General features: G+C 37.5%; 1 protein-coding gene across 3 annotated transcripts in view; it reads left to right on the top strand.

Annotated features, from left to right (window-relative positions):
• The first annotated feature begins 1,322 nt into the window (after positions 1 to 1,322).
• The window catches only part of macf1b (microtubule actin crosslinking factor 1b), a 64,589-nt gene continuing 39,946 nt past the window's right edge, over positions 1,323 to 25,965 (top strand). Inside the window, exons 1-5 of one of the 3 annotated variants that reach the window (XM_088601102.1) lie at positions 1,323 to 1,471; positions 2,196 to 2,251; positions 4,033 to 4,144; positions 22,932 to 23,003; positions 23,608 to 23,778. In XM_088601102.1, the coding sequence (XP_088457228.1) occupies positions 1,394 to 1,471; positions 2,196 to 2,251; positions 4,033 to 4,144; positions 22,932 to 23,003; positions 23,608 to 23,778 (489 nt within the window). In that variant the 5' untranslated portion in view covers positions 1,323 to 1,393. Of the gene's footprint in view, positions 1,472 to 2,195; positions 2,252 to 4,032; positions 4,145 to 15,237; positions 15,779 to 21,748; positions 22,363 to 22,931; positions 23,004 to 23,607; positions 23,779 to 25,965 lie in introns of those variants that run through there. The other 2 variants (XM_088601101.1, XM_088601100.1) reach the window with 2 other exon arrangements.

The raw sequence follows: 25,965 nt of genomic DNA, 5'->3' as shown, positions 1-25,965 counted from the left end.
TAGTCAGTTTTCTGTGCATTCCATAATGCCTCGAATATCCCCAGAAGCAAGGGAGAGGGCCATAGGCATGCTGCAGGCAGGCATGTCATGTGCCAGCGTTGCCAGACACTATGGAGTGAGCCAGTCCACTGTGTCCCGACTACAGAGAAGGTTTCAGCAGACTGGAAGGACAGATGACTGTTCAAGATCTGGTTGCCCTTGAGTGACCATACCAGAGCAAGACCGACACATCACACTGGTCCTTCTGAGAGATCGTTCCAGATCTGCCACCCGTACTGCTGCTGAAACTGCCGGAAGACACATCAGTGACAGGACAGTGAGGCTCCATGGTGCTGGCGACCTGTCAGAGGCCCTCTGCTCACACCTCCTAGACGTCGCACCCAACTGGCTTGGGCCAGACAGAGGCTGCAATGGATGCGTCAGCAGTGATCAGGTCCTCTTTACGGATGAGTTACTCTTCAGCCTGTTCCACGCAGACGGGAGGGCCAGAGTGTGGAGGAGGAGGTGTTGCGTTTCTTTTATCCATCAGTATGTTTAGATTGTTACAGAAAATTGCAGTTGTCCACATAAAGAAGATTCATTAATGTAATTGACATCTAACAAGAAAGTTACACCTCTGTCAAAACAAATATTGTAATTGCTGTGGTCAGATCATTCCCACAACATGATTGAAAGAAAATACTCAGTTGTCACATTTACACTGAAACCTTGCCAAATAGCAAAACCACAACAGCGAGGTGCAACACATTCACTAAGGCTGTAAAGGTATATTCTTTCCACAAGGGGGCTGTATTGAATGTTGTGTGCAAGTGAGGATGAGGAAGCATGATGTTAGCATGTAGTAGCTTTTGCAGTGGGCCACTATCATGGATTTATATAAGGAAGAGGCCATATTTGTAATTAGTGTTTTTATTTTCACATTTTATTCATTGTGTGTAGCAAAAATAAACCATAACCCACTGTTTTATGTTCTTATATTTTTGCTCTGACCCCAAACTTCCCTCTCCCTTTCTGTGTGTCTGTGTCTCATGGAGAGCAAGCTGGGGTATGCGAGAAGACGAATTCCTAGTGCAAGAAATTGTATAGGGCTAATAAAGTGATGTTATGTTATGTTATGTTTCTTACAACTTTGGATTTTTATTTGTAATAATAAGTTGGGAAATGAACTTTTTAGTTGAGGCAAAGATGCCAAAATGATGTGTGGTAGGTCAGAATAGCAGTACAGACATAATGGAACTTCCCTGTGTTTAAAGCTATGAGGACTTTTTGATTCTGAGACTTCAGAAATGACAAGGGACTGTATATACCTTCATTTCAGGGTGTGAATTCTTGGGCAGAGGTTGTGATTTCCACAGGCGATCTTCAATATGATGGACACGTTCAACCTCCGGAAATGCATATTCGTTCTGGTCTTCTAGAGACTCGAGATGTTTGTCCCACCAAAAAGCAAGTCTACGTTAAAATAGAAGAGGTAAAGGAGCAGCAGCCTGTGAACCACACTGAATGTCTGTCATTAGAAATTAACCCCCCTCTTCCACAACATAAATGGCTGATATAGTAAGTTTTGAATTCCAATGAATCGTTTGCTTTATGGATGATACCATAAACAACACATTATGGATGATACCACAGTGTAACAGTGTCAGGGCCTGATCTGGGCAATATCTACAGGTTGTAACTGAGGTGGGACTGAAAAGGTCTGAAAGATGTAGTTCAAATTGCGAATTGGGGGCTTCCTCAAGCAATCAGGAATGATTACAGTGGTCGTGCAAGAGCTTAGTGAGGTACACTACACAGTAATCCACTAGAACAATGAAATGTTGTGATGAGTAAAGCAGAATAGAGTAATTGCTGAACTATACCATACCTGAACTATGAATTTATTTCAGTTATGTAACAGTGTAACTAGATGTACATATGTACTTAAAGTAAAGATCAAATTGTTTGAATTTAAATGAAATAATAATTCCCAATCAAGTATTTTCAATGCCAAGTTCATAAATGAGAAATTAAGGGCTTAGGTGTGAGAGAGAAACAGAATCACAGAGGAACAGAACTGTTGTGTAGATCAACTGCTTGTGTATCACTTTTAAGAATAACAAATATGTCCCAAACTGACATGGAGCACAGTACTGTATATTTGGAGTGCGGATATCACTATACGCTGTTTTCACTATACGCTGTTTTTCTTTCAGAATGAAGTGGAAGTGACACAGAGACCCCACATATCAGCAGCCAAACAAGAAAACAGGTAACAGTGATGGAAAGTGCACTGAAGGATCCTCTAGTCACTATCTCCTCTGTAATAAGTTTCTTTCTTCCAATGAGACAGATTTCAATGAGACTCTGGTCATATGCCATTGATGCGTATTAGGCAGCATGCCAGCTAGCAGATAATGAGTGTGTGAGCAAATGGCCAAAGACAGCAGCTGGCCAATTGTTAATGTCTTTTGTACGACCAACGAACAGGGTATGCCTGGATGAACTCTCATAAATAAATCTAGGAGATAAAACATCAAAAATAAAATCACAACAGTTGGAGTGAGGAAATTCAAATATGCGGGCAAACTGACAACAGCTAATCAACTGCTGTTTTAGTAGCAGGGAATGGTCTTGTGCATAGGTTCTCTTGCATGAACTTATAGCTCATTCAATAGTCCTAAAACGTGGGGAGTAGTCCGGGAAGATTTAACTACGTAAAGAAGGGCTGAAACAAAATGTATGAATGGTCATGAAAATGTATTTCAAGTTGTCCATTGTAAAGAAAAGCAATGTAGAAAATAAATCTTTTGCTGCGATCCAACTGATGCTGTACCATCCACCATTGGAAAACCACTTAACCTGAAGAGGGTTATGGCAGACCGGTCCCATATTGTGCCCTTTGCTTCCAGTGTAGACTCCGATCTCACACTAATGCACTGCCTTTGGACAGGACAATAGTCCTGCAGAGACACATAGAGACACATTTAGACTGTTTCAAAGCCATGTGTAAGGCCAAAGGTCTAACTGCCTTGCCACAGTGCCAATCTCATTTCATATCTCATATTGGTGCTGTATCATCCGTAATTTCTAGAGCATAACATAACAGTAAAAAACTTCATGTTATGTACAATTTTATATAAAAGTAATTAAAATGCTTTACAATACATACTGTGAAAAGAACATTACAAGAAAATTACAAAGTCAAGGTCAGAGCTGTAAAGCTGAAGAAAGCACCTTCATTATTACAGTGGGAGAGGTGCTTATTCCAGCAGGTGAGTGGTCTCATGCTGTTTAATGCCGTATATAGTCTTGAGTATTGACTCTTACATTTCTAAGCACAGACAAACCACAACATTGTGCCTGTGAACATAATCCGCTTTGATCCTAGCAACATCATCCTTCATTACTGCTATAATATGCAGATCCAATTTGTTTGTCCTTTGCAAATAAGCCATTGATGCTCTGATTATTGCCTGCGTGTTTTACAGTAGGGTCTTAACAAATTTAACATTGGCAGATTCACTTTTGCACAATTTGGTCTGGCTGACAAGGTCTGGTATGAAAGAAGAGCAGAGGAGGATGAAAGTGAGACAAAGGTTGTTAACTGCAGCATTGAAATAAGATGGACTTGGACAAGTGATGTGAGATAAATCTAGCTAATGAATTAACTGATTACTAACCTGATTGCTAAACGAATTTCTGCCGTTTCTTTTAGTTAATCGATGTTTTCAATTGAAGCCAATGCATTCATATTTCCATTATTATATAAGCGAGGGTTACATTCTATATGCTGTACATACATACATTGTGTGATGGCACAGGGGTGGACTTGGTTATATTCAAATCTGGCTATTGCTGATGGTTTCTGCACGGACCCCTGGCGAATGTCGAGACGCTACTGAACTCTCCTTCAGCTGGCTCTGGCCCTCACTCAAGAGCTTTGCCACGTACTGTTGGGGAGTTCCTTTACCTGTTCTCAAAATATATACAGTACAGTACAACACATTTGGGCAGGTCCTAGGATTTAAGAATCTTATGTGCTTTGTGCAGGAGAGAAGCTGAAGACTGGCATCACTGGCAAACAGAGTTCAGAGGTCAAATCCGAGCGCTTCGACACTGGCTGAAGGGAATGGAGATGAGACTCCCTCCTCTGGATCCTGTGGTAAGTTACTGTCATTTTAAATTATAATACATGCTTCTTGCTACTTTTATTAGCACTTTTTATTATAAATATTTATGCTTTTATATACAGCTTGACCAGGATTGCCAAGAAGTATTGTCAAGTGGTCTTTTCCATTATTCTTTTAAACTGACGTGAACTTCAACAGCCTTGTCTCTGTGAAAGTATCTGTAAAAGGGTCATCACAGTGTTTCCTATTTTGGTACGTTTCATTGTCACAGAATAAAATGTCTTCATTCTGCTCCAAGCTTTTTTTTGCAAAAGAAGTCAGTTGTTTTGGGCACGGCTGAAAAAGTGAAATGCTGATCCTTGTTGAGTGATGTCTTTTTTTACAAATGCAATAAGAAGAGGTGGAACTTCTGATTGCTCTGAGAAAAACATTTACTTAAAAGTGCATTCAGATATGAGACTGAATCTCTGTACAAAGAATGTGCAAAAAAATGGACCCTTCAACACTGGTAATGCAGCCCGCACTTGTCTGGACAGAGTGAACAATATTCACCTACTGTATGTCCCTATGTCCCATTTATAACTAAAATTACTACCTGGACCTCAGGTGCAATGAACAAGGATTGGTTCTGTGTAAAGTAATGTACATGGTCATCTAAAATTACTACTATACTCATACTATTTACTACAACTATTATTACCTGGACAGATAATTAGTCATACTGTATGTCCTTTCTGTAATTATGGCCTTTCACAGACATTTTACCTCATTTCAGTCATCTGTGAAATAATAAGTTGGAAGATGAGAAAAGAAAATAAGATAAGATCACTTTATTGGCCATATACAATTGCTTGTATTAGGAATTTGTCTTTTCGCATACCCCAACTTGCTGACACACTGAGACACACAGACAGGGAGAGAGAAGCTTGGGGTCAGAGCACAGGGTCAGCCATTTATACGGCACCCCTGGAGCAGTTGGGGTTAAGGGCTTTGCTCAGGGGCCCAACGGAGTAGGATTCTTCTGCCGGCCGCAGGATACAAACCTTCCAGCCACAGGTGCAGATCCTTAGCCACAGAGCCATCGCACCGGTGACACTGTATAATGTGGTTTACCATAATAAAAGATTATTGAGCAAACTGATAATATCCATACAACAAATAAAATATAATTTATAGTATACAAAGTATACTTCACAGAGAAATTAGTTTCAATTAAAAGAGGGTTAGTTACAGAAATGAAAATGTTAATACCACTATTAGACTTGTTTCTTTCATGCTCTTATTCTAATGTTTTATTGATTAAATTAATCAATAAAATATTCATTATTTGGTTGTTTCTGCAAAAGAAAATCTTTCAAATGGCTTTTCTACATTATCTGTGACCATGATGTCTATTGAGAATATTAAGAAGAAAAAGATTATACAAGATTACATCCTTCCAGTTTGTTAAGTGTACAAGTCCTTCACAATACCTGTTATGGGAAGTTTTATATGTTTTGACAATCATCGTGTAAACCATTTTCTGTGTGGTTTTATTACAGCTCAATGATAATGTTTTGCATGATTTTCAATTTCCTCTTGTCAGATAAGATTACTAACAGAAAATATTTCAAAGGTAGCATGTTTCAAAGTAAAATGTCATATCTTGGCACCCTGTAATTATTTTAATACATATTTGTGATGTATTTTCTGGTGCGTGATTTTAAAAACGGTACTTATTTTTATTTCTTATCTTTAGTTAGAGAGAATTAATGAGCCTTTAATGAGAGCAGATAAATGATTTCCAAAACAATAATTACGTTGATTGCTATCCAGGGTTTACTAATCCTGCTGAGCTCAGAGATAAATCTGTAGCTGCATCTGCTTGGCTGTTCGGTTTATTTGGCATATGCACAAGTGCAGTGAAATGCTTCTTTGCATGCATGCTCCAATATGAAGGCATTAAGGAAACGCCAAAACATAAACACAGAGCAGCAGCAGCTTCAACATCAAGTTAAATAACATACAACTAAAAAAGAAGAAGAAAGAAATACGTCAGTGTGAGCCAGTGGTAGGGGTAGAGTTCAGTAATCTGACAGCTTGTGGGAAGAAGCTGTCTTTGAATCTGGGAGTTTGTGCCTTTATGTTTCTATAACGCTTACCAGAGAGAAGGGGAGAGAAAAGTGTTAAACCTGAATGACTGGTATCCTTAGCAATACTTCCAGCCTTCCTGAGACAGCGAGTTGTAAAAATGTCCACAATAGAAGCAGCAGTAAGCCATGGTCTGGGTTTCTAGGGGTTCGAAGCTCAGCAGGCACCCTGAGGGGAGAGTGTGGGAGAAAGAGAGGGTCACAACATTGGAGAGAGGGTCTCGCAGTCTCTGGCAGCTTTCGAGAGGCTTCCCTGGAATAACAGCCGGCCTCTTTTGTGCAGAGACCAGGCAGGAAGGGTTGTGAGCAAGTATGCTGTAGAGGCCCTTTGCACACATGAGCGGACAGCCTGAAAAGGAATTAGATTAGACTTGTGGATCAGAAAGACAAAAAAAGCATAATTTGACAGATGGATCCCTGTGATCTGACTGAAAAGGATTCATTTGTGCTTCCTGCGTTTTCCCCCTGTGAGGACAGAATGATGATTGTTATGATTAACCCTTTGCTCTCATTGAATAGCAATTTTTGAACATTAAAATCAGATTAATTTAAATTGCTTTGCACCATTGAACCCCTATGTGAAAGAGGTAGTAAAATAAAAAAGACCAATAGACAATATGGTGCCACAAAAGAATTGATTCAGATACCCTGTGAAATTGCATGTCTTCAATAGGATTGTAGGTTATTCACACCAAATGTTGGAAATAGTAGAAATTAATATGGAAAACCAACTGAATGAGGGACATTTGTTCGGTCTGGATTTTGGATTTTTTCAGCCATTGATGCACATTATAACAGACTGTTTACTGTGACATGAGAGAGATGTAATGTTTTTACTTTTTGACTTAGTCTTTCTCAGAGTGCAGGTTGAGCTCTACAATCCAGATTTTTTTTATCTACTTGTGTTTAGAAAAATGAACAATGACAATGTTACTATATTTTTCAGTAGATAAAGCTAATTCTGCATTAAGAACTGAGCATTTTGGTGTTCCCCAAGGCTTTTTCTTGGAGAATTTGGTGATTGGTGTGTACTGTACCTGCTGCCACCTGATGATATCGTAGATTTTCACATCTATGGTGATGATACAGACGTTTATGTAATTTCTAGCCCAAACTGACAAAACAGTACTGGACCAGAATGTCTAACTGAAATCCAAAACACCGAAATGGTTCCTAATGCACAATTTGCTTTATCCACTCATGTCATGTCATGATTAGATTGATTCTAAATTAATTTATCAAAAACTATTTTTTCTGACAATTCTGTCACTGTCTGTTACTATCAGATGTTAAAACTCTGTGTGCCATTTTGGATTATGGGCTTGTAATTGATCTACATTTTAAATATGTGATTAGAACTGATTTTTTCTTACTTAAGAAACACTTCAGTCAAAGCCTGAGTGGATAACAAGGAGACTGAAATTCTGTTTTATGCCTTTGTAAATATTTGTCTTGATCACTGCAACTAACTCCCTGATTTCTGGTATGCCGTGCAGAAAACTCAACAGCAATTGTTCAGTGCTGCTGCGAAGGAAGCAGTTATAACTGGATCACTATATAAGGTGATCCACTGGATACAGAGCTATTAGCTGCTAAGCTCGCTTTTTGTTTTCTAGAAAAGTGTAGTGAAAATTAAAATTTAAAGTATAAGTAAAAGTGCCTGAAGCAAAAAATGTTTTGTTTCAAAAACAATCCATTCATGTGCTTTGGGCACATCAGCTCTCAAGAGACAGACCTGCCTCATTTCTGCCAGATCCCTTTTGTGACCAACTGTCCCTCTGTCTTTAATAAAGTCTTCTCCAGAGAGATTACAGATCAGGTGCCTGGATGAATTCCCCACGTCCTTTGGCTTTGTTAGTGTAGACCTTTGTGCCTAGTAATTAAGTCTAAATGTAAGGTCTAGAGGGACACATCTACTTTTATTTCCTTGGGTAGGAAAATTATTTTATTCATCAACTATGTAAAAAACTTTCTATGCTCTGCATATCTGTCATTTAGTACACTGTGAAATCCCAAGCTGTGGGATCTGCATTTGTATTTATTTAAATGGAAATTTTTGTTTTCCTTTGTATTTGAGTCAGAATGAACTGATTTCATCTTGGAACACTATCCTGGTTATACATTTCATTTCTTTCAGAGCTCTTTTCCTCATTTTCTCTGTTTTTATTTTGAGAATTATGGATGTTTCCATAGCTTTTAAATGAAAGGAAAATTAAACTGACAAACTCTGTGAGTTCATCACCTTCACACATGACTGGAATAAAGATCCCAGACAAATTGTTGAAGTTGATTCTTCAGGATCCTACAAATGGCTGAATAATCTGAAATCAATTAACTATGCACAGCGAACCACAACATAAATTGCAACACTGACCTTCTCTTGTCTATAAACGTTCTTATGTTCTCAATGAGCATTTACTGTTCAGTGTAAAGAATTTTAAAGTATGATCTACACAAATCTGGGCGGATTAGGGCAAATTATTGTTAGTGATTCATCTTTAATATTTCCACTCAGAGAAAACTGGTATCTGACTATTTCATTTTAAATGTAGCTGCTAGATCTTAATTATATTGGATAACCGTAAAAATCTGTGAGTTAAGAAAAAAGTGAGATGAAGGCTTACATGTGCCCTTTGAGGCAAATAATCATCTGACCATCTTTGCACTGGCAGATATTCGCACTGGCACACACTACACTACACAGCCAGGGTGAAAAAGAAAGGAGAGATACAGCTCTGCCTACTAACACTGCAAGCTCACAGGTAACTGAGAAGTCACAACGCTAAGTGTACCAGAGCAAGCCCACAATACTCCTAACTGGCTACTGCTTTAATAGGCTAGTGTGGATGTTCTTATAGTATTATAAAGATAAATTTATAGGCTTGTGAGACTATCAATCAATAAAGTATCGATAGAGTTGTGCTTTGGCATGATGTAGTTTGGACTTGGCTATTTCATAAGAAACTGTGAAATGAGGCAATGAGGCATAGTTTAAGTGAAGTAAAATATTTTATAACATAATTATTTTATTTATGTATTATTCATATACATGTATAAAATGCTCAAATGATGTAACACCTGAAATATGACAAATAAAAAAAGAAAATACGTTATAGAATTATTTAAAAAGAACAACATCAAGGTTAAAAAAAGTAGAATTATTTGTAAGGTCAAAATAAAATATTGCAAAGGCCAAGACAGAGAAAAAAAGAACATTGCAAAGGAGGTTAGTGAAAGATTTTTCAGAAGTTTAACAGTAAAAGAGCAGTAAAGGATGACAGAGAGCATTTTAGAGAAAATAATGAGAATGCTTTAGAATACAAAAGGGTAATAGCTTTTTATGTATAAAATTAATATTACACTCATTAAGTATGAGTATTGCAGATTCTGTACATTAAATAGTGCTATTAAATCTACTAGGAATATGTAAGATAAATTGATCTCCAGGGCCTAATGGTGTTCTCCCAACTCTACTTAAGTAAATGAAGGATGTAGTTTATAGAACATTAAGAAATATATCTCAGTCATTCAAGACAGAGATAATATCCTTTTACTAGAAAATAAATAATGTTACATCCATTGGAAAAAAAAAGTTGACAAATGTTGACAAAACCTGAATCAGGTAATTCTAAGTGTTTATTAGTGATGTACATTCTGTTTGCAAACTAGAGTTCACTTACTGAAACAGGACTGTTTTCAGCAGTGTAGAAACTTTTGATTCATGAATGCTGCGTTCAAGGAGGGGATGTTATTTTCAGTATGGTACGAGAGACCGTATGGAGAATACATTACATATAGTGTAAATAGACACATCGCATTCGTTATCATTTTGGCCAAGTGTCATTATAGTGATATATCAAGGGCATGTTCTGTACAATACCCAAAAGATACAGTTTTACTCCTATCTTGCATGCAAATGTAGAGTTTTTCAGAGCCATGGAAATGGTAGAAATGGTCTATGTCAAAGCTAACAATTGCTCATGAGGAAATGACTTGGTTGTAAAAGCAAAACAAGTACTTTAAAGCACAGCAGGAGTTTGTGTATAAATTAAGCTTCCAGCTCCCCTGAGAGATTTCCAGCACCAGAATTCGGTGCTGTTTTCCCAGTGGACATACAGTGCTCATTATTGCTTAGCTCCTGTGTTAATGGATGGAAGAATAAATTGATAATGCGCTGTTTAAGTTTAAATTGAATTAAAAGAGATTTCATCCTCAACCATTATACTTTCTTTCTGCTCATTACACTACAGAAATCAAAAGGTAGTAGGCACAGAATCAGAATGTCATTACTACTAACAATAGCCAATATAGTAACTAGTTGCTAAAAATTGTTGATCTTCATTTGTATCCACAATGATTTATAAAATGCAGAATCTTCTTTTGAGTTAAGGAAAGAAAGCATTGGAGTTGGAAGATGTTATTAACAGAAACACCTGTACTCCGTTGTTCAGTGTGCTCAGCACAGTTCCGTGTAAAAATGTTGGATTGAACCCCACCATCCCTGTCCTTCTCCCATTCCTCTCCTCACTCTCTGCTTTGTAATCTCTTAAAGCAGGGCAAACAATGATCACGCCGCCCCTGAAAGCCAAACAGCCATGTGGGACTTGGGAAACGAAGTACAAAAACAATTCTTAAAAATGTCCTTATGCCACTGCCTCTTCCCACCAGCAACAATGTCAATCGCAAACAAAGAGACGAGAACCATATTGTTTCACCAAATCTTCACGGGCTGCAGTATCACCAATAATACATTTGTCTGACCACAATTTCTCCTCAGAAATCAGACTATTTCTTTGTACAGAAAAAAAACCGTTAATTCTTTGAACTACCATAAAAAAGGAGGCAAAAGATATAGGGTAGATTGTTTTTTCTTTTCCACATAGCTCCCCGCAGGAGGCCAGCATTTTCATTCACAAAACACAGGCCTCTCTGGGAAATAAATGTTCCAGTGATAAATGACTGCTGTAAAGAACTGCACTTTAGTTGTGACCCATCCAAAGGGCCCTATTTTAGAAAAAAAGGTTGTGTGCCATTAGGTATTCCACAAGGGACTTGGGAATTTTTGAGAAGCACTCATTATCATACACTAGAGCACCTATAGAGTTTTATTGAATTTAGGCGTGTGGGAGATGGAGGAGATGGGGGTAATAACCAGAGATTAATCCACTTTCAGTGCTTTCAAGTCTTCTAGACCATGGTGTTTTTATTAGATTTACGGTCATTCACTGGCATTCCCAATCCATTTACAATCCCATTCTTTTCCCCCTTACCCCAACCATGTGCATAAAGCAGGATGTTCTTGCCACGTAATTCTTGTGATCCTGGGATTTGTGTAGCTGCAAATTTGATAGCTTTGCTTTTTGAGTCCAAGTTAACTGATAACTGAGATCTCTGTACTGTATGTTGACCAGCACTTCATAAGGGCTGTATTTACTGTAATTTGTTAGGAATCTTGTTTAGGGTAATTTGTAGTTCTTCTGTTCTCTGTGGAAGACATTGGAAGTGAAATGTCTTTGTCACAAAGCAGTCTGTGACTCACTGTGGTGTCCACACTGCTTTGTGAAGGGATGGATGATCTCAAAAAGACCTGACAGGTCTTTAGGGTGATTCAATTATTTATCAAGTGTATGAAGCATATTGAAAGCATGATTGTGTTTGTGTAGTACTGAATAGTAGAATGTCGTAGAGTATGTATTAATCCTTTCCAGAAATTTAGAAAAGGAGGGTCTTGAGCAAGCCAAAGACATTGGATATCACATGTGAATGTAATAAGCTCAGAGCTAATTATTGGGCTTTTGTACTTTCTTGATAAATAGAATTTGATTCTCTGCAAAACACGGAGAATCACAATTTGATGAAAGAAATGAGAGCACAATTTTTTAAACCAAAAATGTATACATGCATGTGAGTGACTATTCTTTCATGCTTCTTTATTTAAATGTCATTGTGTCTTTTGAATATCTTTTGGTAAGGCCTAATACAGTTTTGTGTGGTTTTCGTACCTCTCCAAAGTACAGCAGAAGCATAGTATGTACAGTATGTTCTGTGGTGGAAAATGTAATAGAAACATTAGTAAATAGTATAATAAGCTTTATTCTATGAAGTGCATTTTATTTATTTTGCTTTACTGTGTTTCCTAAAAATTTGCACAGAAATCTAAATTTTAATTTTTTTAAATCAACCAATATTTTATTTTTATGTATTTTCTTATTTTTAATATTAATTAATTGGACATAATTAAGAGTAGCATTATTTAGAATAAATGCTCATGTTTTATTTAACCTAAGACTGCTTTTTTTTTGTCAGATTTTCTTTCAGCAGATCACCATTTGGGTCTTGTAGACCATCAGGTGTGACACAGCTGATGCTTGACTGCAGGTCTGTTTTAATGAGTGAATCACTCTGAAATGTGAGGGCAGAGCAAAAAAAAACAAAACATGGCCTCAGTGCTGAGAAGTGGCAAGCTTCTTCATTTTTTTAAGTGGTCTCTCCTTGTTTACAACCCCCCTAAATACTGTGAAAAAAACTAATGTATTATCTCTGCTTTATAGCCTGACAGGGATGATCTTTCTCTTCTTCAGTGACAGGTCCTTCTGAAATGCACTTTTTAGTGCAGTGGGGAGCTGGAAAGCAAGGAGGTGAAATAACTTAACCTCAAGGTCATGCCATTCAAATGATTTTCCCAGGACAGTCAGCATGACAGGCATTGTCACATTGGATTCTTTTCCTCCACACGGGCACAAAAACACCAAATAATTTAAATGCTTTAACAGTCAAGTGGCATCTGTGTTTAAGAACATCCTCCATGAGTCAGCACATAAATCATGAACTGCACCATAAACCCTACATATAGGAAAAAGCACAAAAAGTTTTGTATTTCAATTCAATTCAATTTGAGCTTCATTATGCCCTAAGAGATTTTTTTTGTGTGTGGCAGGGACCAATACATCAATCCAACAAAAATCAAGTGTTTTAGTACTTTGGTGTTTTGTTTTATTTGACTATTTTCTTAAAAAATCAGTAATGCTTTCTTGAATTTTCAATGTTTCCTAGTCCCGGGGAGAGTTCTGATTTTACAACTCAGTGGCCCTGTGACAAGACAGGAAGACAGCTTTCCTTGCCAAACAGTTTTTAAGGTTCATTCCAATTCCAAACTATTTTTTACACCAGTACATAGGTTCTTCACGTGATCGGTTTAGCTAGGCTATAAAGTGTTTTTTATATGGTGCCTTACTGTTTTATTCATACTCCTAATGAAATTGAAATAAAACATAAAATAACAGGAATATTTATGTATTTTCTTGCTTAAAACAATTTAAAAAATATAAAATGTTATACTGTAGTTATAATGGCATTGAACAGAGAAAAGTTGTATTTGTTAGAATTAATAGAATTCCAGGCAGGATAGTCATACTGTATCTCTGAGTATTAATAAAATCCAACAAAAAAAAACAGCCTCCTCTTTGGAAGTCTTTGGTCTAGGAACATCATTATGGTTGTGATTAGAAATCTAATCTCTCCAAAGACTCCAGAAAAAATTGTTATTTACTGTACGTCCATAAGCTCCAGATGGCTATAAAAGAAGCAAAAAAAATGGAATCTACAACTTCCCACTGCTGTGTCTGTTATTAAGACATCTAAACCTGCAGCTACTGTATACTGTACGCCCTGCCAGCAACAGGACACAAGACGACTCAACAGTTTGAGATAAATGATTCAGGAGGCAACAGGTGGAGATCTTAAAAAACAAACTGGGATCTTCAGTTTGTTCCTCCGGATCATGAATAAATCTGGAGGTCTCTGCACTGTATGTCAATGAATGTTGGCGTTTTTTATTCAAAATCACAATTCAGTGTTTTTGAAAACATCATGTAATTCAATACTTTCCAAACATGCACACAATTGTTCTTGTTTGAAAGAAGCAGGCTGTGCTCATCAACTCTTCGTTGCTAGGGAGGAGAGGTGGGGGGGGGTGGAGAAAAAGCCGAAGGCTGCTGGGAAAGTTATCTTGAGGTTTTCTTTTGGGGCTTGTGCACCTGTCCACACCAGGAAGCTGATTAAAGGGTCTTTTTGATCCCAGCCCTATTATTTCTCTCTCAAATCTGAACCTAAATAGATATGTTTGACACACTGTAATTACACATAACGTGCTACGTATTTTCCAGTCAGTGCCAGGTGGTAGTTGGTAAGACAACAAAAGCTTACTAAAGGTGAATAAAAAAAACCACAAACTGATAACTATATCATATTTAGCCATCTGTACATCACAATTATTTGTTATGTACAGTACACTTTCAAGAGATTGTAAAGGATTTTAAAGGATGAGAGACCATTTGGAATTTAATGATTCATTTATAGAGTTGCTGGTTTTGAGGTCCTATGCAACTTTGCCCATCTGTTTGTTTCCAGGTTTGAATACTGTACTTTAAAATATTTCTTTTCTTTTAAAAATGTGTGCTGCTGGACTGTGCAAGACATTAAGTGTACATTTCACACAGTTGTGCCTCAGTTTTGAAAAAAACTGTGCTTTGTTCTAAATTCAAAGCAAAGAAATTGAATAAAAAATGAAGGAGGTACAGTATTTCTTCCATTTTGTGTCTTATGCATGTTTTTTCCAACGTCTCCAAGTCCTGTAACTATGGTACCTACGGATGAGTTTTGATGAAGCGGGGATCTGAAGAAAACACTTTAATAAATTACTCTAATTGGGCTCACTTGTAAATTTCAAGGGTTTAAAAGGATCTCATCATAGTTTTTTTGTCTTTTCACTTTTTGTTTGGTGGAGTTGGAATTTCGGAAGCTAGAACTGTGCTCAAAAGCAATCCAGGTTTTCACAGTAATTAGTTTTCTTTGTTGATACTGCTGCTGCTGGTGAACTGTTTTTGAAAAGAGAGGGGAGTTTCTTCTTTTGTGGCCCATGCTGAAGTCACTCGGTTAGCAAGAGAAAGAGTGGAGTTGAGGCAGCTATCACTTAACATCTGAATGTATGGGAAGACCGGGATCTTTATAACATTTTTCACTGGAAGCAGCGTGGAGTTTTAAGGCCAAATAGAACTTGGGGGAGGGGTTAGCAGTGGGGGAGGAGGGCTTACTGTCTAAAACTCTGGCAAAGAAAGACAAGGAGCACAGAATTCAGACAAGTGCTACCAGCGGTGATGCTGAGGGAGAACAGAAGAAAAGGGATGCACGCCTCTAAAAAAAGCTTAAGTGTTTTGGGGGACACATTTGTGAGGAAATAAAATGTAACTGAGATCTCAAACTTCAGTGTTGAACAGCAGATTTTCATGAGAACAGACTAGCAACCAAACAAGACAGAATCCCTCTTGCTGAGGAGAATGAAAAAGGGGGGAAAGTTGCGTGTTGTTCACCACTGTCTGAGGGCAACTGGTTCGGGTAAATTTGTAGTGTGATCAGGGGTCTGCCTGTGGGAAATGGAGAAGCCTGTGAGAGGATGCTTGCACAAGGCAGGATTGCCGACAAGTACATGGTAACAGGACACCAACCGGATTTACTTTTGTTTTTGCTCCTCGTTTGTCAGTAAGTACACTTTTTAGTCGTCATTGAAAGTGACAAGTCCAGGAACTCTCTTTTAATTTGAGAGAAACTAAGGTGGGTTTGTCAGTAAGTGTACATTGCTCAGCAACAGTGCTAAAATGTGATATTGAAGCTCAACAGGTTTTGCTTCACATAATGCCACAACATTAAGCAAACAATATCAATGTCTTTGTGATTCATTGTTTTTATAGGGAACAAGAATGTCATACCTTATGTGCATAATATATGCAGGCATCTTAGTATTGTTTTAAAATGGACATAGAAGTTGCAGAGCTATTAGTGGTTTTAAAGACTGGATTCAGTAAAATGAGAATATCTTGTCTACATGAATATTTCAGTATAGGGTGTTGAGTGTGTTAATTGAAAATTAGTTCATATAAAACTAGCTGTGTGTGAGAGGAATGCTGCACTTTGACTGTGCTCTTAGCAGTATATCACTGCAGTGGTGAGGACATTATTACAAGTGTCACTGTGAACATGCTTTATAAAGAAATGTTACTCTCACACATTCATTTTTAGGCTTACAGTTTCTGTAAATGTAACATAAAAACTTGACATCAGCCTGATATGAAACCAGCACAAACCCTGGCACTGGAATTAGCATGACAATGAGATCCACAGACACAATTAGGTGTTGATTCTAACCAAATAATCCCAATCTATGCCATCCGATTCAGAAAGCTCCCCTCCCCCTCTCCCGTTCCATTCATTGATGGTTGTGTCAATATAAATGGTGGACTGGCTTGCATCACAAGAGAGGCTATTATTTCATCAAGTGCTTAAGGCCTGTTTCCCCACATTTTATGTCCTATTCTCTAACACAGGATCCTTCAAGCACCCCAATGACCATCACAGAAGATTTAGTACTACTAGACATAAAAGCTGTATTTTATTTTAAGGCTGTAAATCAAGAATAATGTTATGTTTTCTAACATATAACAGTTTTATTGTTAATATGTGTCAATACACAGGTTTTGAGAAAATCTCTCAATCTTCATTTGGGGAACAATGGAATTGATACTGGTCAGTTTTTCTCCACAACCAAAATAAATAAGATGCATTTTAAGATCAACTAAATATCAACAGTCATATTTGCTTCCGATTTGCACCTGAGTCACTCTGAAAATGTGTACCTGTCCCAGTATGTTGATTATGTTTTGACAAAGCAAGATGTCAGTATCTCGACAGCTACCTGGGATGGTATTCAATAAGGCGAGCACTGCCTGACTTTTTCTACTGAACACCCTTTTAAGCCAGAAAGCTTTGTAATGGAGGCTGAAGAGGTGCTTCACGGGCTGTGGTCATGAGAGGAAAGTAATCAGGCGAGTAGGAAATAAAAATAAAAATCTTTTGTAACATACTCTAACTTGATTTAATAAATATATTGTGAATAACACTGTTAATGCCATCAAATCTAATTCTTGCATATTTTTGCATAATTTGATGTGATCTACAACTAAATCTCCACATAATGTTTCATAAATCACCTGTCCTGTTTTTTCAGTTGTCTTGAGAGCACTGTCACCTAACAAACTTTAATAAAAGCTAACATCCTTCTTAGAGCACCAAAGCCGAGTACTCTGTTTAGTGGACGGATGCCTGGTTCAAAAAAAAAATTGATCATAAAAACGTATATACTTACATTAAAAAATAATGTAGAAATAATGACAACTTACTGCTAAAGTATTAATGTGTTTTTATTAAATGGATTAGACTTAAAGAAATGTGATTTCTCAGGGTTCTGGCATGACTTAACCAGTAGCAGTGCTCTTTCAAAGTGCCATTTAGTCCTTATAGCTCCTAGTTCCAGTGTAAACCTGGACTAACCTATTGATTCTCCGTTTCCTGGATTTTCCACATTGTCACTTGTCACATCTGGCTCAGCACTGCCAGAGTACCCAGTATTTTCCACTTGGCCCATTCATTCTCAAGGGTGAGCACTGGCAGCTGGCACACTTGACTTCGGTAGCAAAGGTTTGAGGACTACACAGCAGCACAAACAAGCTGAAGGCTAGTGATGAGGGGATGAAAGAGAAGATCAGAGTTTTAACATGAACAAGTTCTGTGGCCAAGTAAAATTTTAATGTAATGGTATGTATAATATAAAACTATGTATTGGTGTGGTATGCATTGCACATATTTTAACTCTCTGAATGATGGATGCAGCCTGCATATAACTGACAGGGTGTGAGGTCATTGAGCAGGAACAATGGGATAGAAGCTGAGCTTGCGGAGGTGTCACACACTGGCCCTGTCACGTTGGGGGTTTATTTCAGGGTCAGACGTTGGGAACTGTTTTCTATTTAAATGAAATCAAGTACTCTAAACTAAGAAATTAAACTGTTCATCTAAAACAATTCAGGTTTCCACGTCACAGTGTGGTTACTCAGACAGCGGGAGGAGCTGATACCTTTAAAAATGACACTGTTGAATGTCACGCTTCTCAGAATTGTTCTTTTCATTTCACTTTCTAATGTATGCTTTTACATTTCATCTGGTGAATTTTTCCACACAGATACTGACAACATAAAGCATATTACAACAGTTTACAAATCTCAAGTCTCAGTTGTGTTGCCAGAGAATTAACTATATAATAAAAAAGTTTTTTTTTATTACTGGAGTGCATCGGGCCAGAACTCATCCTGGTCTCTGTGTAGCATTAAGCAAATTAGGAAGCACATGACTCCCCACCTGGCTGAGGTGCTGGTCCATCACAATGATCACTCCCCTATTTATGCTTCTCCAATCAATTGCATCCGGTTCCCTCATAGTGTTCTCTGTGTTAGACTGAAAGGGTGGTTCTCCAATAAGATGGTTCTCTTCAGCCTGGGAATGTATTTGAGTACAAACAGGCCCTCAGAATTTATTAATCTTGAGTGTTAGTAGTACCCACAACACTTCTGTCTTTTCTGTGCTGATGAGATATGATACAAATCAATGTCCTCCCACTGCCTGAGGCATGTTGTTAACTTGGTTATTATACATAAATACATTTCACATTCATTGTCTAGGAGATTCCTATTATTGGACCAAATACATTTTTAAAATGTATAGTTTACATTTATTGGTGATCAATCACATCCTTTCCTTAGTTTATTTCTTGTACATTGGTCATAAAAACGTAAAAATGGGACTCCAATATCAAATAACGAGATAGTTTGCATCGATGCTGTTTTTATTGTTCTGCTGCTACCAGGAATTACTAGACAGCATTAGTTTGTGGACAGCGGTAGCGAGCAGTTTGTCAGTGGCATTATGTACTAATGTAATCCGTATCTATGGTTGTTGTAAAGTTTTCCTTAAGAGTTAAAAGCTTGTAAAACTATTGCAAAGGGAAATGACGAGAAGGCAGGGACTTTTACAACAAAAAACGATACGTGTGCAAAAACAGGTGTGCCTGCCTGTTTCACGGAACATCAACAATTAAGAGGTTGACAGACGGAAAGATTTTAATCCCCCTGAAAGTTTCGCATTTGATCGTCCGAGCGAACGGGCTGACTGGCAGTAGCGTTTCCAGCGCTTTTAGAATTAAGAGAGTAGAATTAAGGCTTCTACATTTTTAATAATTACCTAGACCGCATACACACCGTGCTATACATGTGTTGCAGCTACAGTACCAAGATCTATTTAAATGAGAATATATTTTTGGACACGGCGTACCAAATGTGGATAAGGTTATGTCCTCTAATGAAAGGCACCCTTAATTTAAGGTGGCTTCTGCAAATTCAAAAACATCTCTTTCTGGTGGGGAGCCAGTTGTTCCAATTGCCCTCTCAGTGACCTGCACTGACCTCCCCAGTGTGGACACTGTGTAAAAACAGGAAGCTTTAGTCCACGAACAGGAGGGATCTACATGCTGACCAGATACACAGAACTATCGCGCACACGCTTAGACTTCTTAGGTGCTGACTCTAATTCACAAGAACTATTATTAGTATTATTACTAGTAGAAAGTTCACCTTTCATAGAACATAAGGGACTCTTTAAGAAAAACAGAGAAATACATTCAGGAATAAAGCTTCCAGGGATCTGGCGTTCTTTTTAGTTTTTCTTCCTATACAGTACTGTGCTATACTGGCCATTGTGTGTGCAGTTCCATTTCTATTGTTTCGTAAGTTAAAAGTTTTTTGATACGACAAAAGCCTCATGATGGCAGCAGGAGTAGTATCAATATTAATATAAGTAAATATAACTAAAGATTGTGCAACTATATTCAAATTTGTAAATCCTATGTAACAGTATGGCACATACATGTAACAGAAGATGCTAAGATTTTTTAAAGACAAATAGGCTTTGTAGGGTTTTGTACATAAGATTGGTGTACAAAACATTCACATTTTACCATTTAAAAAGTTTTGCATTCTAAATAGCTTTCAAAACACTGTCAGGAAATTCTCACACTAAAGGTCAGAACCATATTTTCCCAGTTCTTCTGAAAAAAAGGGCATTTTATCAACCTTTTTTCCAGATTTTTCCTAAATCTTCTCGGCACTCAGAAATGAACCAGTATTTTATGCTTGTCATATTTGATCAGGGCCTAAATAGCTTCCCACTGAATAAGAGGGGTAAGACCCAGCCAAGAATTTCAAGCTCTGCTGCCAAACAGAACAGTGGGTAACCTTTAGGATTCTGCCCCATAGACTGGCCTGTCATTGGAATTCTATACTGAGAAAGTGCCAACAAGTAGACCAGTTGATAGATCCCAACAATAAAAGCTGTCTGCAATTGTCCTTAGTTTTCTACGAATCAGAGCCATCCTAAAGATTCTGTTCCAAGTGCAGACTACGTAAGTGTTTAGAATAATCTACTGTACAAAACATTTGAATATAAAACTTGTTTCAAAATTATCTTATTCATTTCATCATTCTAGTCCTACCAATTTCTAGAGCATTAGTGGTGTGTTTTACATGTACTGTATTACAGAATTTAGTAAAGTAAAATTAACTGTACAAAACCCATGAGCCAAAGAAAGAAACTTGCAGAGTGTGGGGTAGCATTTATTTATGTCAAAACACAGGAGTGTCTCTCAAAATGGAATTCCTAATATCAATTGAAATAACAGGAATTGGTTTTTAAAACAGATACGCAGCAGTTATTTTTATTCTCATGTAACATGTAATGTAAAAAAGTGTTATATGCGTAATGTGTTTTATTCTTGCTCTACAGATTTAACAAACAGGTGGCAAAGACGTGTCATTAATTACCTTATAGTGGGCAAGGGTCTATGGCCTTAGTGGATTAATATTGAGCTATTGCTGTCGTTAGTAACGTGTTGTAAAATAATAAAGAGAGAAAAAGAGAGGTGAAGAAGGCTACTGCACAAACAAAGCACATTGTTAATATTTTGCAGTGTCTAAAAATTCTATTGTGACCATGCAAAGGTTACAAGTATGTTTAAAATAACCTCAGTAATTGTTTGCCCTGCAGTGGCATTATTCTCTCTTAGGAGATGAAACAATGAAGCTTTTGGCTCCTTCCCTGTGGACACAGTGATGCTTGCACAGCATGCTCACATTCACAGAACAATGATGATGTAACTAAATGACTTGGACTCACAAGAAAAGTTGGTTAATGCCAATTTTAAGGATGATAGTCTTCACTCTTTTTTTGTAAAGGGTTGGCAGTCATTTAACCCGAACTGCAGTTTGAAGATCTTCGTTTTGTTTTCTGTGTATCAGAAATGCAAGTGATTAAGTTATATATATTATATATATATTGTGTAATGCTCAAATCAAAGCTGAGGATCATGACAATAGCAGCATAGCTGTGCTCTGAAGGAGTGATTCTTATTCCTAACCATCATGTTTTAATTCAGGCATTACCATGTCTGTTTTAACATTGTTTTACATGTTTAACATAGTTGAAGTAGTTGGCCCTTGCCATGTATTTTGGGGAAGGGGGTTATTCAAATCAGGCTTCAGATGTTTATGCAGAGCCCTTGTCTTGTTTTAGGCGGCTAAGCGGCCTCCTGCATGCTTGAATCTGGGCCTTGCCTCTGCACAGCTCACTAACCTCCTGGCTTTAGCAGCATGGGGAATTCCTTCAGCAGGCCCAGTTGTTTGGGGCAGAAGTCAAAACAGATTAAGTCAGAGGAGGACATCTTGAAGGAGTGCTACCAGTCCAAGAAAGAACCATTCGGTGAAGGCCAGGCAGAGGAGAACCTAAAGGAGAAGAATAATGCCGAAGTGCAGAGTTCTGCTGGGGATAAACCTAGGAATACCACCACAATTGACAATGCCTGGTCAACCACACCTGGTATCATCAAAACCCCTCAAAACGGGACTCTCCCTAAGAAGAACAATGTGGATTTTGGGAAGCAGCCTCCTAGTTTGATTGAGAAAGGATTGGGAGAAAAAGCGGCTGGTATCCAAAGAAGGAGCTCAGGAAGCCCCTGGTCCTGGAAGCCCCTAGCCACCAGAGAAGTGACTGAAGTGACAGAAGTGACCGAGACTATTGTGACAGAAATCGTAGAAGTGACGGAGTATCCATCAGGAGACAAGGGGGGGGATCCTGTCATCACCAGGACAGTGAGGATCCTTACTGATGCTGCTGAAGAGCTGTCTGAGGTCAATATCTGCAAACTTTGACATACTGTAGAAGATCTGTATTCAGTTATTGTCAATTGCTGACAATCCGGATATTGTAAACATGGTAGAATCGTGTGACTAGTTGGTGATAGAGTTGCTCATACCAGCTGGAAACAAAGCCTAAAGTTTATAGATGAAAAATAAATGTTTACATTCCTTTTTTCCTCTATAAAAGTTTTGGAGGAATCACCTTTGTGTCTCATTTTAGAATGTTTTATTATTTAATGTGTATAATAAGAACTTCTTTAAAGAGTACCGTATCATAAACTGCTTCTAATGAACTTGTAGCTCTTGTGTGGGTGAAATAGACAATCTAAAACAAGAAACTTAAAGGTTTTACGTACAGTATACAAGGGTTTTTTTTCCAGAAGAACTATTGTTTAGCTCTAGACTGAAATAATTTACACATTTTAAATAATTACTTATTTTATTTAAGGTAAGCAAAAAGGGAATGGTTCTTCTTTTCAACTAAGCTAGTTGTGAAACCATGTGGGCTTACCCATCTTTTCCATCATTCAGCAGTTCATTGTTTTTTGTTTCTACCACAGTTGCAAGGTGATGGACATTCAAGTTCAGATCAGGACACCACTCTGGAAAGGTGGAGCAAAATTAACAAGAAGGTAGAATGTAAAATGTATATAATGTAAATGTTGTAGTTGTAATTTCCCCAAATTGGTTCCAGCATTGAAATACTGTAGTCAGTGTCATAACATGTTCCTTGGCATAGAAAAACAAATAAAGGGGATACAGCTGGAAAAGGGATTATAAGGGAATATTGATAAAAAAAGGGAAATCTGAAGACTTAGGGAGACGTTGTGTTATTGGGTACAAGTTAAATACGTATTATAAGCTAGATGTATAGTGTAGCCTGCCTGGTCTGTAGAGTAATGGTATTTCTCTTCAGTCCTGAGCAATGATATTAGAAAAGACCCCCACGTGCAAAATCTGAGGAAGGATAGTCAAACCATCTGTACTCCAGTGGATACTGACATCAACACAAAATTAAAGAAGCTGCCAAGTAATGATTGCATTTATGAAGCTTTCAATATGTAATAGGTAATATAATTGCCCTTAACTACATTTCTGCATTTTAACAGGATTTATGGTACTTAACTGAATGTATAAAGTTGTAACTATAGTTACATTTTCTTTAAAATCTGTATTTCCTCTTTTTTGTGCAAATGCATGAGTCCACACATGAGCTTTCTGTTTCTTGGTGTCAAGGCTGCCCAGTGTGCCTTAACTCTGAAAGAGGGTTTGGAGGACTCCAGAGCATTTCATCAGCACCTCGAGGCCTTGCTGACTTGGGTTTCTGACATAGAGGACCTGATGACCAATCAGAAGACACCATCTTCAGAGCTGAAAGTCGTGAAAGCCCAGCTTCAGGAACAAAAGGTACCGGAAAAATGTAAAAACACCTAGAGCACATCAACAAACCTTGTACAAACTTGAGTGAACACAGTACAGGAGCCTTCAAATTCAATCATACTCTTAATGAACTGTAAACATTGATCTAGTAAATGCAGGTGTACACCAGGAGGTTACAACACTTACATAAATTAAAGTGTGATTAAAATGTTACAAAATGTAGTAAGTAAATTGTTGACTTAAACGTAAAGCAATAATTACATATATTATTAAAAGCACAATGTTCAGATTTATTGACACTTTGTAAATTTGTTGAAAATGAATGGAGGATTATCAATCTCAACTACTCAAGTGATGCCTATAAAAAAATCCCAGTAGTCACCCCAGAAGTCACCCCAGTTTTGACTGTTTGAAGACACTGTTTGACTGTCTGGAATGGGGATTTAAAACTTGTAGGTAAAGCTGTTTCCTCTGCAATATTCAGGATAATAATGTTTCCAAAAGTCCTAACTATTGAATCATTCACTTAAAATGTCCTTCACAGAGTGAATTTGACTTCTTGTTCTCAGTATCTTATGATGTTTTCAAGTCCCCTGTGTACTCTTTGTCCAGGAGACATTGTTGGCACATTTTTACACATTTGGGAGTGATCCAGAGTTTCTTTGGTTCTGGAAACAGGTCTCTTTTGTTTGTTACATCTAAATGTTATTAGCACTGCACTGGGAGTCACTGTTGTTGGTGATATGCCTGGATCACTGGATCCTGTCCATACATTTTTCATATGGAGCTCTGGACTGGTGGGATCCCTGGTGTATTGACTGTATTTTAGGAGTCCCTAGGTAGAAATGGGGAGGGGAGCACCAGTGAGTGAATGGGTAAGTGGGGTTCATGTAGTGCAGAGAATCGTTTTTTTGTCCAATATTTCATTGTGTTTGATCAAATAAAAATTTGTTCACAAAGTGCGGATACGATGTCTCCAAGACTACCATTCAAGGCTGACCTCATGAATCTGCAATCTGTAGCAGAGTTCCATGGAAACATAAAAAGAGAAGAAAAAGCATTAATTTGCCAAACAGCAAGTGCTATGTGCTTGGATGAAACACAAATCAAGTTTTTGGACAGTCTCACAAGCAGTACGATTAGCCCAGAAAGATGAAAGTCATGTTTAGAAAAAAGAATATCCCTTCTGTGAAAAATGGAAATGGATCTGTTCAGTTGTAAGTTGCTTTGACTCCTTTTGTCCTGCTGTTAAAGGTAGAAGGGAAGAACAAATGAGTTCTAATGTTGTCAAGAACCCCAAGTAATTTCATTAAGATGGTAATAGAAAAGCCAACATCAAGGTCAATGACCAAAAAGATAAGAGACCATTCTATTCAGTGTCCTCAATTTTTCATCAGTAGCAGAACATTTATGGTATGAGCTTACTCCAAAGTGCTGGGAAGGTACTGCATGGAGCGAAGGTGGAATGCCAATGTCCCTAAAGAGAGGTTTATGAACAAATTAATGGCAACAGGAAACCTTTTCAAGGATATCAAGTCCAGAAAACATTGATTTGGTATGAGTAAACTTGAACACTATGAATTAAGAAAAGCGTATTTTTACTATATTACACTAGTTTTAACAGTTGTGTTATTTATGCACAAAATATTGAAATTCATACAAGCCTTTAACTTGCGGTTTATTTTTTATTAGAAAATATTGAATGTGCACTCAGATTGCTATAGTAAATTAGCTTTGAGCTCCACTTCCTCATAAATGTGAATAAATCTGGAGGATGATATTTTTGTTAGTAACTCATGCTGTAAGTAAATATTCTGACTTTTCATATTCTAGCATGCATTTCACTGATCCAAAAATAATTTGCCGGGAATTTGTAATGCTTTAGAAACACAGTAGCCATTCACCTTCATAGATGCACCTTTGTAGATTAAAATCTTCTTTTTATACCTGAATTTAAAGCTTCTGGTGAACTGAAAGTCAACCAGGCATCCGCACTACAGACATGTCATCTGAGATCGTTCAATTGGTTTTTCCATTATCTCAACAGATGGTACTTTGCATAACTCACTGTTAAGGTATTATTTAACTAAAGCACAATTGATCCATTAATGTTTTATTCAATGTATAATGAAAAAAGGTTTAATGTAAGTGTAGAATTCTAAATGTTAATGATATTCTGAGATAGAAAAACACACTGGGACTCAAAGGATGTCA

Source organism: Lepisosteus platostomus, chromosome 12, assembly GCF_059453375.1.
Source record: "Lepisosteus platostomus isolate fLepPlt1 chromosome 12, fLepPlt1.hap1, whole genome shotgun sequence".
Classification (NCBI taxonomy): domain Eukaryota; kingdom Metazoa; phylum Chordata; class Actinopteri; order Semionotiformes; family Lepisosteidae; genus Lepisosteus; species Lepisosteus platostomus.
Note: the sequence above shows the minus strand (reverse complement) of the source record. Positions and strands in the feature narration are given on the sequence as shown.